Source organism: Hylobates moloch, unplaced genomic scaffold (assembly GCF_009828535.3).
Source record: "Hylobates moloch isolate HMO894 unplaced genomic scaffold, HMol_V3 SCAFFOLD_35, whole genome shotgun sequence".
Taxonomy (NCBI): Eukaryota; Metazoa; Chordata; class Mammalia; order Primates; family Hylobatidae; genus Hylobates; species Hylobates moloch.
Genome location: NW_026652310.1, coordinates 2,997,431 through 3,016,009, shown reverse-complemented (window position 1 = coordinate 3,016,009; position 18,579 = coordinate 2,997,431). Strand labels below are relative to the sequence as shown.

The 18,579-nt window shown below is 39.0% G+C and overlaps 1 protein-coding gene across 1 annotated transcript in view; it reads right to left on the bottom strand.

Moving 5' to 3' along the window:
- Positions 1 to 287: 287 nt before the first annotated feature.
- Positions 288 to 18,579, bottom strand: part of LOC116463398 (ventricular zone-expressed PH domain-containing protein homolog 1-like) — a 111,401-nt gene continuing 93,109 nt past the window's right edge. Inside the window, exon 6 of the mRNA XM_032146486.2 lies at positions 288 to 369. Within this exon, the coding sequence (XP_032002377.2) occupies positions 304 to 369 (66 nt within the window). The 3' untranslated portion in view covers positions 288 to 303. The remainder of the gene's footprint in view (positions 370 to 18,579) is intronic.

Sequence of the window (18,579 nt, the reverse complement as noted above, 5' to 3'; positions counted from 1 at the left end):
ACCCTCTGAGCCAGGTGCGGGACACAATCTCCTGGTGTGCCGTTTTCCAGGCCCGTTGGAAAAGCGCAGTATTAGGGTGGGACTGACCCGATTTTCCAGGTGCCGTCTGTTACCCCTTTCTTTGACTAGGAAAGGGATCTCCTTGACCCCTTGCACTTCCCGAGTGAGGCAATGCCTCGCCCTGCTTCGGCTCGTGCACAGTGCGCTTCACTGACTGTCCTGCACCCACTGTTTGGCACTCCCTAGTGAGATGAAACTGGTACCTCAAGCAGAAATGCAGAAATCACCCGTCTTCTGTGTCGCTCAGGCTGGGAGCTGTAGACCGGAGCTGCTCCTATTCGGCCATCTTGGCTCCACCCTCTTAGCACTCTTAAAGAAAAGAAATTTCAACAAAGAATTTCATACCCCACCATACTAAAGCTTCATAAATGAAAGAGAAATAAAATATTGTCCAGACAAGGAAGCTGTAAGAGAATTTGTTAACACTAGATCAGCCTTAGAAGAGATCCTTAAGGGAGTTCTAAACATGAAACGAAAGAATGATACCTCGTAAATAATAAAACAAAAACACACTTAAATACATAGCCTGCAGTCACACAATGGAAACTACAAAGCAACCAGCTAACAACTTCATGATAGTATCAAAACCTCATATATCAATATCAACCTTGAATGTAAATGGTTGTATTAGTCCATTTTCACAATCATGGCAGAAGGAGCAAGTCATGTCTTACATGGATGGCAGCAGGCAAAGAGAGAGCACATATGTAGGGGAATTCCTCTTTTTAAAACCATCAGATCTCATAAGACTTATTCAGTATCACGAGAACAGCATGGGAAAGATATGCCCCCATGATTCAATTACCTCCCACCGGGTCCCTCCCACAACATGTGGGAATTCAATATGAGATTTCGGCAGTGACATAGCCAAACTATATCAATGGTCTACATCAAGGGTGTACAATCATTTGGCTTCCCTGGGCCACATCGGAAGAAGAATTGTCTTGGGCCACACACAAACTACACTAACACTAATAATAGCTGATGAGCTAAAAAAACAAATCACAAAAAATTCTCATAATGTTTTAAGAAAGTTTATGAATTTGTGATAGGCTGCATTCAAAGCTGTCCTGGGCCTCATGTGGCCTACAGGCTGTGGATTGGACAAGCTTGGTCTAAATGGTGCATTTAAAAGGCACAGCATCTTATTTAACCACTTTGAGCCTAAGCTTCATCTGTAGATTGGAGCTAACAGTTCGGCGGCAGATACTTTTGATTGCCTATCGCTAATCGTATCTCACCCTATCCCCTTCTTTCTTATTGGTATAACCCCCAGCCTGCTATAAAGTGAAAATAGCTATTCTATTTCTCAGGCTCCTTTTAAACTAGGGCTTGGGTATGTGATTTAATCCTGGGCAACTGGACCTGATGTGAAGTTTTCTGGGGTAGAAGACTACTGAAAAATGTTTTCCTCCCAGATAAAAAGAGATGGAAGAACACATCCCTGTTCCTTAACCAGACATTGTTGTACCTATATGCACTACCTGGATCTGGGCAGCTATCTTTGCAAGTGTGAGGGGTATGTTTATGGGGCCAATTCAAATCTACTGATGATGGTAGAGAGAGAATGGAAAGAAGCTTATCAAGGGTTCTTGATGATGTTGTGGAACTTCTGAACAAACCTGGGACCCACCATGTTTTCCAGGCTTCTTGTTATAGGAGATAATATATATTTTTCTTCTGAATCAGCTTTAGTTGCATATGCTATTACCAAATTCATCTTAGCTGACACAACTCCGTCATGATGTTGTGAGGAACAATGAAAAAATAGTTGTAAAGTATCTAGCATAGAGTAGGTGATAAAACAATGCTATCAACGAATTATTATTAGTATTATTTTTAATATGATCTGATGACGCCAGAAATATCAATGAATTTAAAAATAAGTTACTTAGTACAGCCTGAATGTTTTATTATAAAGATTATTCTTTTCAATATCAGGTATACTATTTGGCACATAGCAAATATTCAATGACTGTATTTTTCTTTGACATTATGGAATATATGCTACATATGAAATAATATATATAAATATATGTACCATAACAGGAAATTATCGATAACATTGGCAGCATCTGTGAGCCCCTTCCTACCCCATCTCTCTTTCTTCTTCTTCTTCATACTTCCCTTGCAGAGAAACCAATATCAGGTTTTAAAAGCCATTTTTTTCTTCCTTTTTCTTTTTTTTATTATTATTATACTTTAGGTTTTAGGGTACATGTGCACAATGTGCAGGTTTGTTACATATGTATCCATGTGCCATGTTGTGGTCATCACTCTGGAGGAGGTAAATTTCCATATACTGCAGGTATATGATTGTTTTTCCTACTCTATTGGAAGACTTTTGTTACCTCCAGTTTTGTTGTCTGTTCAGAGCTTGAGATACTAAGCCTTAAAATAAAATCTCAAATACTCTCATTGGCTGGTGGGTTTATAACCACTTTAGAAAATCCAGAACAACAACTGAGACAAAGCTATTAAAACCCTGCTAGCACCACCTTTCTGTTGGATTCAGCTGGTCTGTCTGAGCGATGGGTTAAGTTTCTCCACCCCAGAGATATTATCAGGCATTTGGGTTTCAAGAAGCTTTCTTACTGCATGCAAAGTAGAATTGATGGGTAAGGGACTAGCAAGGAAAGTGTCGACTGTTCTAAATGTCAATACATGTGAAAGATTTTCTTTGGATAAACATTAACATAGCAAATTTTACCTTCGAGGAATGAAAAGGTAGTAGTACCATGTAAAGCCTTCCTAGCTGTGCCTTATTTGTCTGAGAAGGCAAGTGCAATAATATAGTTGTTTATAAAGTGGGTTCAGAAGCTTTTTCCTAAGTTTGAATCTGGCACTGTAGCTAACCAGACATGGACCTTGGGCAAGTTATTTAACCTTGCATGGCTCAGTTTATTAAAAGGGGTTAATCACGGTATCTGTCTCATAGAGGAGTCATGTGTTAGTCCATTCTTGCATTGCTATAAATAATACTTGAGACTGGGCAATTTATAAGAAAAGAGGTTTAATTGGTTCATGGTTCTGCAGACTGTTCCTGAAGCATAGTTCTGCAATCTGCTTCTGTGGGAAGCCTCAGGGAGTTTTACTTATGGCAGAAGGCAAAGCAGGAGTAGGCAGATCACATGGTGAAAGCAGAAAAAGGGTGGGAAGGTGCCACACACTTAAACAACCAGATCTCGTGAGTACTTACTATCTTGAGAGCAGCATATCTCACCCTGAAACTAAGGCCTCTAAGCCAGCAGAACATAATGTCATGGGAATATGAAGCAAAAATGTTGCTAGTGGCTCACTAGGGGTAATGGTGAGTGGTGTCCCTTCTACTTCCACCCGTTGATTCCTGGACCTGTGAATCCTACCTATGGGAGAAACGGTACCATATACTAGATGCTGATTCAAAGCATATACAGCCTTCTGAAGAACTTTTCCCCAACCCTGCAAAGTATTGTCACCTGGTTGGCATTGTAATTATGACTTCAAATAGCCATTCTATTGTTCTCTCAAGCCAGCTGCTTCAGGATCAAGGGGAGCATGGTAAGACCAGTGAATACCACGATCATGAATGCATTGCTGCATTTCTGTCTGTAGAGTGAGTTCCTTGGTCAAAAGCAATGCTATGTGTAATACCATGGCAGTCAACAAGGCAGTTCTGCAAGTCCATGGATGGTAGTCTTGGCAGAAGAATTGCATGTAGGAAAGGCAAATCCATATCCTGAGTAAGAGTACTCCAGTAAGAACAAACCCTGTCCCTTCAATAATGGAAGTGGTCCAATGTAATTAACCTGCCACAGGTAGCTGGCTGAACACCCCAAGGAATAGTGCCATATAGAGGGCTCATTGCTGGTCTCTGCTGCTGGCAGATTGGGCAGTCAGCGATGGCAGTAGCCAGATCAGCCTTTGTGAGTGGAAGTCCATGTTGCTGAGCCCATGAATAACCTCCTTCTCTGACACCATGGCCACTGTGTTCATAAGCCCATTGTGTGATGACAGGAGTGGTTGGGGAAAGAGCCTGAATGGTGTCAACAGAGTGGGGCATCATATCCACTTGATTATTAAAATCCTCCTCGTCAAGGTCACCCTTTGCTGAGTGTACACAGGGGACACAAATATCTTCACAGTTTTTGACCACTCAGAGAGGTCCATCCACATATCTCTTCCCAAAAATTTCTTTGTCACCAATTTTCTATTTTTTTTAAACTTTTATTTTAGGTTTGGGGGTGCAAGTGAAGGTTTGTTATATAGGTAAACATATATCATGGGGGTTTGTTGTACATATTATTTCATCACCCAGGTATTAGGCCCAGTACCCAATAGTTATCTTTTCCGCTCCTCTCCCTCTTCCCACCCTCCTGCCTCGAGTAGACCCCAGTGTTTGTTGTTTCCTTCTCTGTGTCACCAATTTTCTTTTCTTTTTAATTTAATTGTATTTTAACTCCTGGGATACATGTGCAGGATATGCAGGTTTGTTACATAGGTAAATGTGTGCCATAGTGTTTGGCTGCACCTATCACCCCATCACTAAGTATTAAGCCCTGCATGCATTATCTATTCTTCCTGATGCTTTCCCTTGCCCCACCCTCGCTGCAGGCTCCAGTGTGTGTTGTTCCCCACCCTGTGTTCATGTGTTCTCATTGTTCAGCTCCCACTTTTAAGTGAGAACATGTGGTGTTTGATTTTCTGTTCCTGTTTTAGTTTGCTGAGGATAATGGCTTCCAGCTCCATCCATGTTCCTGCAAAGGACATGATCTCATTCCTTTTTATGGCTGTGTAATATTCCATGGTGTATATGTACCACATTTTCTTTATCCAGTCCATCATTGATGGGCATTTGTGTTGATTCCATGTCTTTGCTATTGTGAATAGTGCTGCAGTGAACATACTAGTGCATGTATCTTTACAACAGAATGATTTATATTCCTTTGTGTATGTACCCAGTAATGAGATTGCTGGGTCAAATAGTATTTCTGCCTCCTAGGTCTTTAAGGAATTGCCACACTGTCTTCTACAATGGGTAAACTAATTTACATTCCCACCAATAGTGTAAAAGCATTCCTATTTCTCCATGGCCTTGCCAGCATCTATTGTTTCTTGACTTTTTAATAATTGCCATTCTGACTGGTGTGAGATGATATCTCATTGTGGTTTTGATTTGCATTTCTTTAATGATCAGTGATATTGAGCTTTTTTTCTTATGTTTGTTGATCACATGTATGTCTTCTTTTGAGAAGTGGCTATTCATGTTCTTTGTCCACTTTTTAATTGGGTTGTTTGTTTTTTTCTTGTAAATTTGTTTAAGTTCCTTGTAGATTCTAGGTATTAGACTTTTGTCAGATGGATAGATTGCAAAAATCTTCTCCCATTCTGTAGATTATCTGTTCACTCTGATGATAGTTTATTTTTCTGTGCAGAAGCTCTTTAATTAGATCCCATTTGTCAATTTTTGCTTTTGTTGCAATTGCTTTTGACATTTTTATCATGAAATCTTTGCCCATGACTATGTCCTGAATGATATTACCTAGATTTTCTTCTAGGGTTTTGATCATTTTGGGTTTTACATTTAAGTCTTTAATCCATCTTGAGTTAATTTTTGTATAAGGAAAGGATCCAGTTTCAATTTTCTACATATGGCTAGCTACTTCTCCCAGCACCATTTATTAAATAGGGAATCCTTTCCCCATTGCTTGCTTTTTGTCAGGTTTGTTGAAGGTCAGATGGTTGTAGATGTGTGGTCTTATTTCTGAGATCTCTATTCTGTTCCATTGGTCTATGTGTCTGTTACTGTAGTCTTGTAGTACAGTTTGAAGTTGGATAGTGTGATTCCTCCAGCTTTATTCTTTTTGTTTAGGAATGTCTTGGCTATACGGGCTCTTTTTTGGTTCCATATGAATTTTAAAGTAGTTTTTTCTAATTCTGTGAAGAATGTTAATGGTAGTTTAGTGGGAATAGCGTTGAATCTATAGGCAGTATGGCCGTTTTCACGATATTGATTCTTCCTATCAATGAGAATGGAATGTGTTTTTCATTTGTTTGTGTCCTCTCTGATTTCCTTGAACAGTGGTTTGTAGTTCTCTTTGAAGAGGCCTTTCACTTCCCTTGTTAACTGTATTCCTAGGTATTTTATTCTCTTTGTAGCAATTGTTAATGGGACTTCATTCATGATTTGGCTCTCTGCTTGTCTATTGTTCTGTGTCACAAATTTTCTAATCATATCCCTTCCAAGTCCCTGACCATCCAGCCAAACCATTGGCTACAACCCATGTATATACCTGCATGTCTGGCTACATCTTCTTCTAAGCAAAGTGCACAACCACATGCATTGCTTGAAGTTCTCCCCACTGGGAAGATTTTCCTTTACCACTGTCCTTTAGGCATGTCCCAGAGAGGTCCTATAGTGCTGCAGCTGTCTACTTTTGGTTGGTTCCGCATATCATGCAGAGCCATTTGTAAACCATGCCCTCGTCTCTTCCTCTGTCAACCGATCACAGGAAACTCCCCATAAGGCCATAGGTACAGGCTGGGAGACAGAAGGCAGGGTAGCAGGAGTGGAGACCATGGGCATTTAAGCTACTTCTTCATGTAACTTATTTGTGTTCTCACAACCTGCTCAACCCTGATCATGTATATACCACTTCTCTTTGATGATGGAATACTGCAGTGCACGCCCAATTTTGTCGTGATGGGTCAGAAAGCACCCAGTTCATGACAGGCAGTTCAGGTCACATACAAACTTGGTGACCTGTAGTCAAATATTCAGTTTCTACCAAGGCCCACTAGCAGGCCAAAGCTGTCTCTCAAAAAGAGTTATTGACGAGGAGTGGTGGCTCAAGCCTGTAATCCCAGCACTTTGGGAGGCCAAGGTGGGTGGATCACGAGGTCAGGAGATCGAGACTATCCTGGCCAACATGGTGAAACACCATCTCTACTAAAAATACAAAAATTAGCTGGGCATGGTGGTGTGCACCTGTAGTCCCAGCTACTTAGGGGGCTGAGGCAGAAGAATTGTTTGAACCTGGGAGGTGGAGGTTGCAGTGAGCCAAGATCACGCCACTGCACTCCAGCCTGGCAAGAGTGAGACCCTGTCTCAAAGAAAAAAAAAAAGGAGTTATCTACAGAAGATGATAGGGCCTTGCTCTAGAATCCTAAAGGGCGGGCTCAAATATGATTCACCTATGAGGACCTGACAAAGGCTCCCGACAGCATCCCTATCTACCACTGATACCTCATGCACCACTAGATTTGCTGAGTCATGGCCCAAGAGGTACAGCAGCTTGCACAGTAGCTTAGACCTGTTGCAGAGACTTCTAGTCTGGGCCCCACTCAAAACTACCTGCCTTTCAGGTTACTCGACAAATGGGCCAGAGCAACACACCCAAAAACAATACTTTACCAGCCATCTAGGCATCCCTCAATCCAGTCAAGTTGACACCTAATACTGACCATCATAGATTATGAGACTTCAGTGAGTTAAAAAATGCCTGGCATACAGAAATGTTAAATCAACATTAGTTATTATTACTTGAGTATCAAAAATCTTAAACATGAATGCAGATATATTTGAATTATAACAAAAATGAAAACAAGCCATTTTAGAAACTATATAGCCCTTTAATTTTTCCCAGTTAATTTATATTGAGAATTGATAATGGTTGGGAAGTTCTAGAAATGTCCAAGACCCCCAAACCAACTCAATATAAGCAAATGTGAGCCAGTGTTTTGGTAACTTGCAAAAAACTTTACCTAGAATTGAAATATCCTCAACATTTCACCAAGAAAGCCAATTTCTCCTTTAAAAGCAGTTACATGATTACATCAAAACACTATACAACTTAAACTTTTCTTTGTGACCTGAACCCAAATTTAGCTCATTATTTTAGATATCTAGATACCTATATCGTTTTCTCTTTGTAATTATTCCTCAGTCTTTTTCAATCTTTTCCTATTTCTGAAGTAAAAATATTACAGTCTTTTCAATTCTTCAAAAAAGTTGCTGTTATTGAAGTACGGAAGCCAGTAAAGGTCAAGCTATCTAGTAATCTTTAAATTCCAAGGTATTTTTACAATTAATAAATTTCATTCTTTAAAAATTATGCCATGCAGACAAGAAAATGCCCTTTTAGCCTTAAAATATTAGCATAAAATACATGTAAAATGCTTGCCAAGAAAGTAGACATCAAATGTTAATCATATTCAAAAGCTAAGAGTCAATAATCTTTTAACAGAACATCAAGAGGAAAGCTGCCTGAAATTTTTTTTGTGGAACAAAGCAGAAAATAAATAAATAAAAACCTTGTTAATCTCTTTCTTAGGTAGATAATTCTCCAACTTTGAGCTAATTTTTAGAATAGCATTACAAAAGTCACTTTCTTCAATTCTTTCTTTTATCTTTTGATTGTGTCTCAATTTTTCTGTATATCAGCTTGGGGTAATTGAATATATTTTTCTACCCATTGATAAAAAAACCCTATTAGAATTTAAACATATTTACATATTTTAAATGATCATTTAGTCAATTGTAAAAGGAATAAGTTTCCATTCTTCATTATTTTTGATTCAGGAACACACAGTTTATGTGGGCTCATGGGAGAGTAATAAATCATGCTTAGTAAAACAAAGCTGTCTGGGCAAAACAATTTTTTAAAATAAATCCCAGTAATAAAAGTGAAAAAACAGCTGATGAAAACAGATGTATTCTTTGTTTTATACGAATCTTAAATTTTGTAACATGTTAAAAATTAAGGATAAGTTGGATTTAGTTCAGGTCTATGCATTTTGCACAGAATGCTAAAGTAAACCCCACCCTTGAGAAAAAAAGCAAGGTATAATTTTTTAATTATAAAACAATTATGGCTAAGGTTAAGTGTGGAACGTAGTACATCTTTCCCAAAAAGATGTTTGAATGAAATTGACTTAGGATTTAAAATAGAAATCAGAGGATATGAGAGGTGGCTTAACTTTATGCTATGCTATTTGAGATAATAAATTATGTCTTTAGTTTGAATTTTTTAAAGGGCAGAGAACTTGACATGGTCTGCTGTCAAATAAGTTTTTTTCAATTTCAAATTATTTTTCCCCAAATAGCATTCAATGTGGCCATGTCTGTGTTTAAAAACCCAAATCCCCCTCCATGTGTGCTAAGAGTTTATTTTCCAGCATTTTTTGTTGCATTGACCCCCAAATAATTACAGAATCTTAAAGCTTATAGAAGTCTAATTTTAGCTTCAAACATAGTATTATTTTATGAATTGATAAAAGATTTAGAGGTTCTATAGTTTGGATTTACTCTCTAAAAACTAGGGGCTTGGGAACTTAGCCTCTTAAAGGTAAATCTTTTGTGTGGGCTCAAGGGACCCAGAATGAATTATACTGAGCCACATTTTCTTCTCCCACCATGCCATAGTCCCCTCATGTAAATGACCTCTCACTGATTATCCTGAACAATGGCTCCACTATTGCTTTTGCTTCAATCAAACGAACTTTTTGAAAGACCACTGGGGACTTTAGAATTGAAAAATTTCTAGAGAACTCAAAGAAACAGCCCATCTTTAATTACACAATATCTGTTTAGTAAATGAGGTGCAATCTCTGAGTGAAAGAGAAAAGTAACTACAGGCCTTCTGGCCCAATCATGGAAATCATTTTGAAGAATGATGCTTATTATGGGTCCAAAAAGAAAGAAAATAGAAATAAAAAGAGAGAGGCTGATTGTATTTGAACTTTTTGCCAGGAAAAAAGTATATGCTTTTAGCTCATTAGAAAAAGGAACAATATGGTAAGATTTAACTCAGTTGAACCACACATCAGCTACAATTGAACTTTCCATAATTTACTCATTACATGACATAATTTACTCATTAGATAATTAGATGCAAGGTGCCTATTTTTCTTTGCACCTACTTATTTTCAAAACAAATAGCCAGGATGTTTTATTCATGGTAGTTGAGATGTAACACTCAAAATACAGGTTAGACAGAAAGATTTGGGTATATTTCATTACTTATAGAGAAGAATAAAATGGAAAAATGCATTTTGCAAAAGTGTAAACCTTGCCTTGGATTGGTGATTTCCTTAGCTAGGGAAAGTTTGATGTAGTAATAATTTCTCTGGTACGTTACCCACCAATCTTTCCAACACTCCTTTTTTTAGTTCAAGGATTTTTCCTTGAGTTAATTTTTATTTTTGGTTTCACAGCAACTGTGATTTCCTTATGAACTGCCTTAATTGCTTTCTAGAAGTAAGCAGAGAATGAACAAGTGAATAAATGAATGGAAACAAATTTCAGTTAATAGAGTGGGGTTGTGAAGATACCCCTAGTTAGGATGTCTGCAAAAGAAAAAGTCTGAAATATGCTTGCCTGGAGAAAACCATCAGTTTCCAAATTTGTTTCCACTCATTTGTGAGCTCCCCTTTATGTAAATGGTGGAAATAGAATAAAATGGTTTAGGACTTTTAGATAGGGTTATGTTGAGATCTTAACGATGGTTTAATCTTGCCATTTTTCAATAGAAGAACAGAAGAGTCACCTCACTGTATCTACAGTGCCTATTATGTATATTGTATGGGATGCTCAAATCCATGCATTTTGCCTTTGAGGTTATTCTCACTCCATAAGATGAGGGAAGGTAGAATTGTTTCCTTCAGGGAATATTTGTAACTTTTGCTGTTGCCCCTCTATCACTCTCTTACCCCCCACCTTTATTCTGTATTTACTAGTCAAGAAGGAGGAGTTGGTAGACAAACAGTGCTTTAGAAATGTGTAGCTGTCATGGAGAAGGTGGGCTCTGGAAACTCTTCTGGATGAAGAAACGAAGATTTGAATGAGATAGGAACCCTTATTGTGGGAGAATGCTGCCTACAGCTGAAGGAAGTTTGCCCTCTTAAAGCACAAAGCAGCAGAAGGAAGAGCTGGAGAGAATGTAGACAGGAGTAGGAGTTTAGTCTAATCCAGAGATTAAAAAAATCAACCATGCAGAGTAAATAAAGATTTCAATGAAGCAAGATGGTTAGAAAGGTTTATTTTCTACTTTTCTGAGTGAATTGTTAGATGTTTAGACCTCTATAGGATCTATACTGCACTGAAGGTAGATAGGGAAACATTACCCAGACCACTTTCATTTACTCATCAACAGTTCTGGAAACATCTATTTTCTATTTATCTCATATTTATTAATCTTAAAAAGCAACAAATAGTTCTTCATTTACTTTACTACTTAGCAAGAAATAAACTGATGTCAAGATACCCTCTCGGTGTAATTTCTTACATGTTATCTACATGAATACACGTAGATAACAGCAACCATTCTGGTTAATATTATGATCTATACTTGTGAACATTTTAGTGTCATAGTGTATTGCTGCTAAGCCAACTGTTAGATGCATATTTTCTTAGAGGGCTTCAGCTCAGTTCATGTAAACCACTACCAAGTTCCTAAGCCCTATTCACCATAAAATAAATTCGGGCTTAACTTTTTTGATAAATAATGAAGAAGGCTGAAATGTAAATATAATTCCAAGACAGTATAGTTAGTCATGTCTTTGCAACAAAATTTATCTACTTTCAAGTACTCTCTTCATATATTTTGAGGGTACAATTGTTACACAATTTTACATCATAGTGATAATACCTCTGTGTCAAATCCTATAGGGAGTTCTGGGAATGCTTTCAGATCCTGCTTGAGCTACAAAAAAATCAAATAACATTAAAAAATAAAAACAAGAACTTAAGCTATACGAAAGACTTGTATATATCCACCTATGATATTCCGTGTAAACCATTATTTAGGAACACCCTCTCCCTTTATGCAGGAGTGGGGATGGAGTGAGGAATTCTAAGAATATTACACAAAAGTGTCAATGCATCACAATTTTTGCCTATTAAAGGATCATTTTTTTTCTTTTATTTTATTGTGCTACTGGAATATAGTGGCACAATCATAGCTCACTGCCTTGAACTCCTGGGCTCAAGTGAGTAAAGGATCATTTCTAAGTGAATAAAAAAGCTCCTTTTTATAGCAGAGGGATTGGATTTTATTTAACTTTGCACTTGCATACAGTGCCTTGCATACAGCAGGTGTGTGATAAATATTCATAAACTGTATTGTAGGTAATGCATGATATTTCCTGACTTCATGTATATACTGACATTGTCAAAGATTATGACTGTTAAAGGTTACTGATTATTTACATAAAATCAAGTGGTTCTTGCAAAGAAAATTGGGTATAGCTGTGTGTGTGTCAAGCATGTATGTATACATGTGGACATGTCTAGACTCCCTCAGGTTCTATAGCAGATAAATCCTGTAGGGCCTGGATCCTCAGGAGCAGTACTGCTTACACTTTCATGTGCATACACACCACCTGGGCATCTTGTTAAATTATGGATTCTGATTTAAGTTTCTGAGTAACACTCAATGAGCTGGTCCGGACACTTTGGGGACCACATGGGATGGAGACTGACACATCCTGAAAAACCAGTATCCATAACTGTTGACTGGAACCCAATGTCTGTAGTTTTCCTGGCCTCCTCAAACACAACCTGCCATGTCATCAGATGCCATCTACTAGTACAAGACACTGATGGTCAGCCAAGTCCCAGTCTCTATGGAACAGTTAGTTGGCAAGTACCAGTGAGCCACCTGCTATAAACTAATTACTTGAGGGGGGTTGTGCCAGGGCCACGAGGAGGTGTAAGGTATGGTTCCGTCCTTCAGAGTGCTTATGGTGGGTTGGGAGTGTGTGTATTCATGCACTAAATAAATGAAAAGCAAATGCAACCAGAAAACCATCAGATGCTAAACTCTGTGTTATAGATGTACGTTCTCAAATATTCACAGCAGGGCAGATTGCAATGGCTTGGGAAAGTCCTAGAAATGTCTTTGTCTTGGATTGGGGTTCCCAGAAACAGACAGACCCTGAGATGATTTAAGTGCAAATCATTTATTTTCCTGAAAACTTCAGGAAACCAATAGGGGAATAGAAGAGTGAGAAAAGAAGGGAAACGGCTCAAAAAGAAGCCTGGGAAATTCTAGGGAGAGTTTATTTCATTTGAGGGGTAAAGGAGTTTTGGAAGTTTACAAAACACCAACTCCCATCACTGGTTGTAGGATGCCATGGGACAGCATTCATTCCTCACATATGCATATGCCATGTGTGTTAGCAGAATGGCTTGTGAAATTGGGGAAGCCAAAGGCAAAGAAATGCAAATACTGGCTGTTGGAAATAGTTGGAAGTCAAGCGATTTCAGTCTGAGGACTACCGGCAAGGCAAGGACCTGCTATCATCTTAAAAGAGCAGCAGGATTTGAGCTGGAATTAGCAACTGCTTCGTCCTCTTCAACTCACCTGCTGCCAATGCCCAGTTGTCCTTTCTGGTGAATCTGAGATTTGTTCACTTGTTAGGCTCATGGCTAGAAAGGGCACTTACTAAGTGGTGGCTTCCTGCCTTTCTTGAGGCAGGCACCTACTTCCCTCACAGACACCAGTGTAGGAAAGTCAGATCGCCCTCCTCTGGAAGGTGGAAGATCAAGTCTGTGGGGACCAGGCTGCCGATTTCTGGAGTTTGATCCTGGTCTTGCAGACACTCCTTCTATGTGCAGCCATGTTATGGGACTTGTCAAACTGTCCCAGCTCACAGGGAACTGCAGGTCTTCTGTGGATTTGGTCAGTTGGCCCAAATTACAATAATTACAAGACATTGTTGAAAATTTTTGCAACATGTAACTTTTGTAACCATTATTTACTACTCTACATTTGCAAGTATTTTGGGAACTGTTTGTCCTTTCACCAGCTCTTTAGTTTCTTGGGAATGCCAAGGTACATAGGATTACATTTACTCATCCGCATGATGAAGGGAAATAAAGTACTGTTCCTAGAATCAGCTGAGAGAAGGAAGAAAACAGGAACTATCTGCTAATCAATACAGAATTTTCATAATCTGACCCCAGCCCACTGTCCAGCCGCATCTCTCTCCCTCCCCTCCATTATTCATCCTATGCTCCAAGCACTTGAAATCCTTCATGGTTTCTAGAAGACTCACGGCCTTTTCCCAGCTGACTGTCATTGAATGCGGTGACTTCCCCATGGATACCTGCCTCCTCTTCCCCTGACCTAACCCTATCATCTTACAAGCCAAACTTATAATGCACTCCTCAAACTCCCCCACATGGGGTTAGTTTCTTCCTTGCTGATCCAGTTCAAAATTCAGTAACAGCAAGTACCAAATTAAATTCCAATTATCTGTCTTTACATCTTCCTCATCCCCAGTTGTGAGATCCTCTAGGGCAGGGACCATGTCTTTCTCTCCTCCGTGTCCCCATCACCAGTACTGGGTCTTACAGTTAGAAAGAATCAGCAGCTCCACCCTATATCACTGAGGGAGAGAGGATATGCAACATCAATACTCTTATTTGAAAGTATATTTTGTATGTACTCAAAGTTTGCCTTTGTTTTCCTTATGCTTTGTAAGAGGTTTATTATTAATATTATTTACAGTTAACATGTACCCTTTTAAACAATACAAACAAAAATAAAAGCTATTTTCATTTTGGAAAAAAATCCTTCCCTAGTTCATGACAATTTTATAACATTAAGTAGCAGCCACTGGCACCAACCAAGGCTTAAGAAAATATATCCCCAAAGTCATTGAACCTACCAATGTTTCAACTAAGTTTATCATCTGTGGGGAAATTGTGCTTTTAAGTCACAGGTCCTTCCTCTTGTAGAATGGCCCCCAGATTTTTTTTAGTCTTGATTTGTAATTTAAAGTTGTAAATCATCCACCCAGCTCCCATTTCTCAGGATGTTATTCAACAGCCAGGACGAGGACAGTAATGTGGTTCTCAGCTGCCTTTGTCATTCTTTTCCTTTTCCTCCTGAAAGTGTTTTTGTAGGCCTGCCGGATGTCACAGAAATGCAACCTAGGCAAGATGTGTGTCACTTCTTTACTTGAAAAGTGTCCATGACTCTGAGCCCAGAGAGGATGTAATGAACACGACCTGGTGCTTGGCCAGCATATTCCAGCTAGTTAGAAAAACAAGGCAGAGGGCACAGGATTTAACATACACGATGGCAGTGGCTGCACTCGGGGGCATGCTATTTGATTCTTCACAGATGTGGGCTAGTAGTCTGTAGTGAAGGAAAAATAAGTGGCCATAGCATCCTTCCACATGCTATGAGATCATTTGTAAAAAAAATTTTAAAGCATCTTGTCTCTGTTTCCACCACTAGGTCTACTGCCTTGTAGGTCTGGCACAGAGGAGGGGCATGGTAATGAAGTGCATGCTACATACTGGTATGTGCTTTCTAATAAGACCAGACCCTAAAGTAAAGATGACTATTAAACTAAAATTTGTTTCAGTTCACTTATTTGAGGCTTAAATAGATGGAAAGATACATGAATTCAAGTTGGCCTCCCCCCCCAAAAAAAAAAAACATCAATGCCATTCCTAAAGTGTTCTCTTTTCCAAGTTGACCCATGTTAGGAAAGAGGGCTATAATAACGATAATACCTAACAAGTGAGCTGAGACCACTTGCATGGCTAAGAGAGTCTAATTAGGGAAGGAAATAATGAAAAAGTAAAACTCTCTAAAGTGGAAACAAACATTCTATTTCAGTCCTCCATGGACGAGAAACAACCTAGTTTAACTTAAACCACTTCATATTTAGTTTAAGGGTTTTTAAAAAATTGCTGCAAACTTATTTGAGCTGTTTATATAGCTGGGGAGGTGGGGACCACCTACCCTTTATGGAAAGCAATGTACTTCCAGTGGCCCAAGAAAACAAGGCCTATTTTAAATTATGAAGTTTTACAAAATGAGGCTTTATTATTTTTGTTATCCTTATTTCTCCCACGAATGGTGGTCTGCGATACAAATGTAAAACAGACATACATTCCACCCCAAGGAATAAAAATCTACATACACCAGTTATTTCCTAAAAAAGAAAAATTGTGTAGCCAGCTATGCTTTCCACCTTTAATGATACTTGTGGTTGTCTATGGTGCCTCATTCCAATTCTGTCTCCTGATTTTGACTGGTCCCACATATGCCTACCCATTCAGCTGCTTTCCTTGGAGAAGCAGAGGCAAGGTAAGCCATTTCCCTAGTTTTCACCTCCCCAATTTCAGTCTGTTAGGGTCAAGTTTTAGCCTGTATACAAATAAATGCAATGAGAAAGACTTGGACAATGCTGAGTAAAGTAATAAAGTGCTGACATTTATCAAATGTTTACTATTTGCTAAATACTGTTCCACATGGGTTAACTCATTAAATCCTCACAACAAACCTAAGAGGTGAATAATATTCCTATTTTACAGATGAGGAAACTGAGTCAAGAGAGGTGATGTAAGTTGCCCATAGCTGGTGAGTGGCTGAGTCAGGACTGAAATCAAGGCAGGCTGACTCTGAGCCCACCCTCTTAGTCACCGTGTTACTTTTGCCCTCATCGTAAGCAAATTCATTCACGTAATGGATTCTTGCACAGACAGTTCCTTGGTGGTGATCACCGCTCAGTCTACAGTGGTGAGTGTTCCTTTTTGGAGCTGTACTTCAACCAATTTGCAGCCTGCGGAGGCCTCATATATGAAAATCTCTTTATAATCTACTCAGTATCATCTTTCATTTATGTCACCTCCTAGCAGCCATGATGGATGGCTTTGGCTCATCACATGTTTGTTGTATAATGACTCCGTATTCCCCTGTCAACTTTATTCTCATCTTTCACCTGCTATATATCAGAGATAGATTGTATAAGCTCAGAAGTATACAGTCCTCTCCATACTAATATTTCCTCCTCCTCTCTCTTAAGTTATAATTATGTCATCTAGAATAAGTAGACAGACTTGATGGAATCAAAGTTCAAGTGAGAAATCAACCCTCAAATTCTTAATTACCAGTACTCTCAAGTACTCATTCAGTCTTATGGCCACAGATGAATTCAGATGGATTTGATAATATTTACTTCCCCTGGAAGCTGAGAGACATAGGGAGGAGAAAAAGACATTAACCTGCAAATTGCAACAGACATGATTGAGATACAACCATGACACATTTGAGGTACAACCAAATTACTATGGAAGTATAGACTGGGAGTGACTAACTTTGCCTAAGGGGACTGGGAAGAACTCAAGAAGATGCAACATTTGAGCTGGGTCAGGTAAGATAAGTAGGAGAAGGGAGTAAAAACTATCCAGGCAGAATAAGCTGTGAAGGTCTCAACGTATGTCAGAGTAAAGGGTGTGCAGGGAAGGGTGAAAAATCCTGAGTAGTCAGAATGTAGGGGAATGAAGTAGACTGGACAGGTAAGAGGTGAAGCTATAGAAGGAAGCTAGGGCCATGCCAAGGAGTTTGCATAATATCCCATAGGCAGTGGATGAGACCACAGAAGACTTTGTGTGAGGAAGTACAATCACACTTGTATTTTTCCCTCTCTCGTTGGCCTCTCCAGCTAGGCAGGTTTCATTTATTATATTGCTGCTGTTACTTTCTTGTTGTTAGTTGAAATCCATCAAGCATTTTTTTTAATATGCCAGGAACTGTGCTAAGTGTTTTATACAAACTGCTGGATGGTTGTTTGGGGAATGAACCCTTAGGTGCTACTAAGAAGTCATTTCTGCTCTTGTCTGAAAGGTTTCCACTGCAACCTTCTCATTTGAGAAGGACAAAATGACCCATGTATTTTTGCTGTGCTTTAGACATATTAAATCAAATACTATTTCTTATTTATGAATTTACTTCAACTGAGCATACCAGAGAAATTGAGTAAATCCTGGCATTATAAAGAACTGGATAGATCTTTACTGAAAGGTGCACCTCAAGGGCAACAATTGATCGGTTCTCCCAGAAGCAAATTTCTCTACCCTGGAAGTGTTCTGTGAGTCATTCATGGCCTCCACGGTGACACAAACACTATATGACTATTAAACATGGCTTTATTTAAGTTTGGGCAAAAAGATCTCTGAGTTAATCTGGGAGATAGAGAAAATAAGAATCTGTAGGGTTTTGGTTTCTGTTTTATATACACAACTCTTCTCTGCCGAAGGTAATACAGATGGAAAAATTGTGATGCTGCTATCGAGCTGTTGAAAACAGTCTGCTCACCCAGATGGGCGCTCATTTGAAAGACAGGCACACCCGGTCATTTCCCAGTAGCCAGCCCTGCAGTTCTTACACCTGGCTTCATGCAAGCACAGAAGGTGAGGCATAAGCCAATTAATAACTTGTGTGATTCCAGGCCGTCTCTACCCCCATGGCCAAATTCTGGACTGAAGATTGCAAACCCTCAGGAGACTCTGCTCTTCTTAAAGATCAAACCATGCAATTTGCTGGAAACCAGAAAACAAAGGAGGCATGCTCTGATAAGGCATAGATTGTATATTGTATGCTCTGATCAGTCAGTATGCTCTGATCAGTCATAGATTGTATATTACAAAAGTTGGAGCAGGATCTCAAAGTTGGATTGGCTTTTCCATATTTCCAAACTCTTTTAAATCCTGGAAATAAAATTATCTGACAGTTTGAA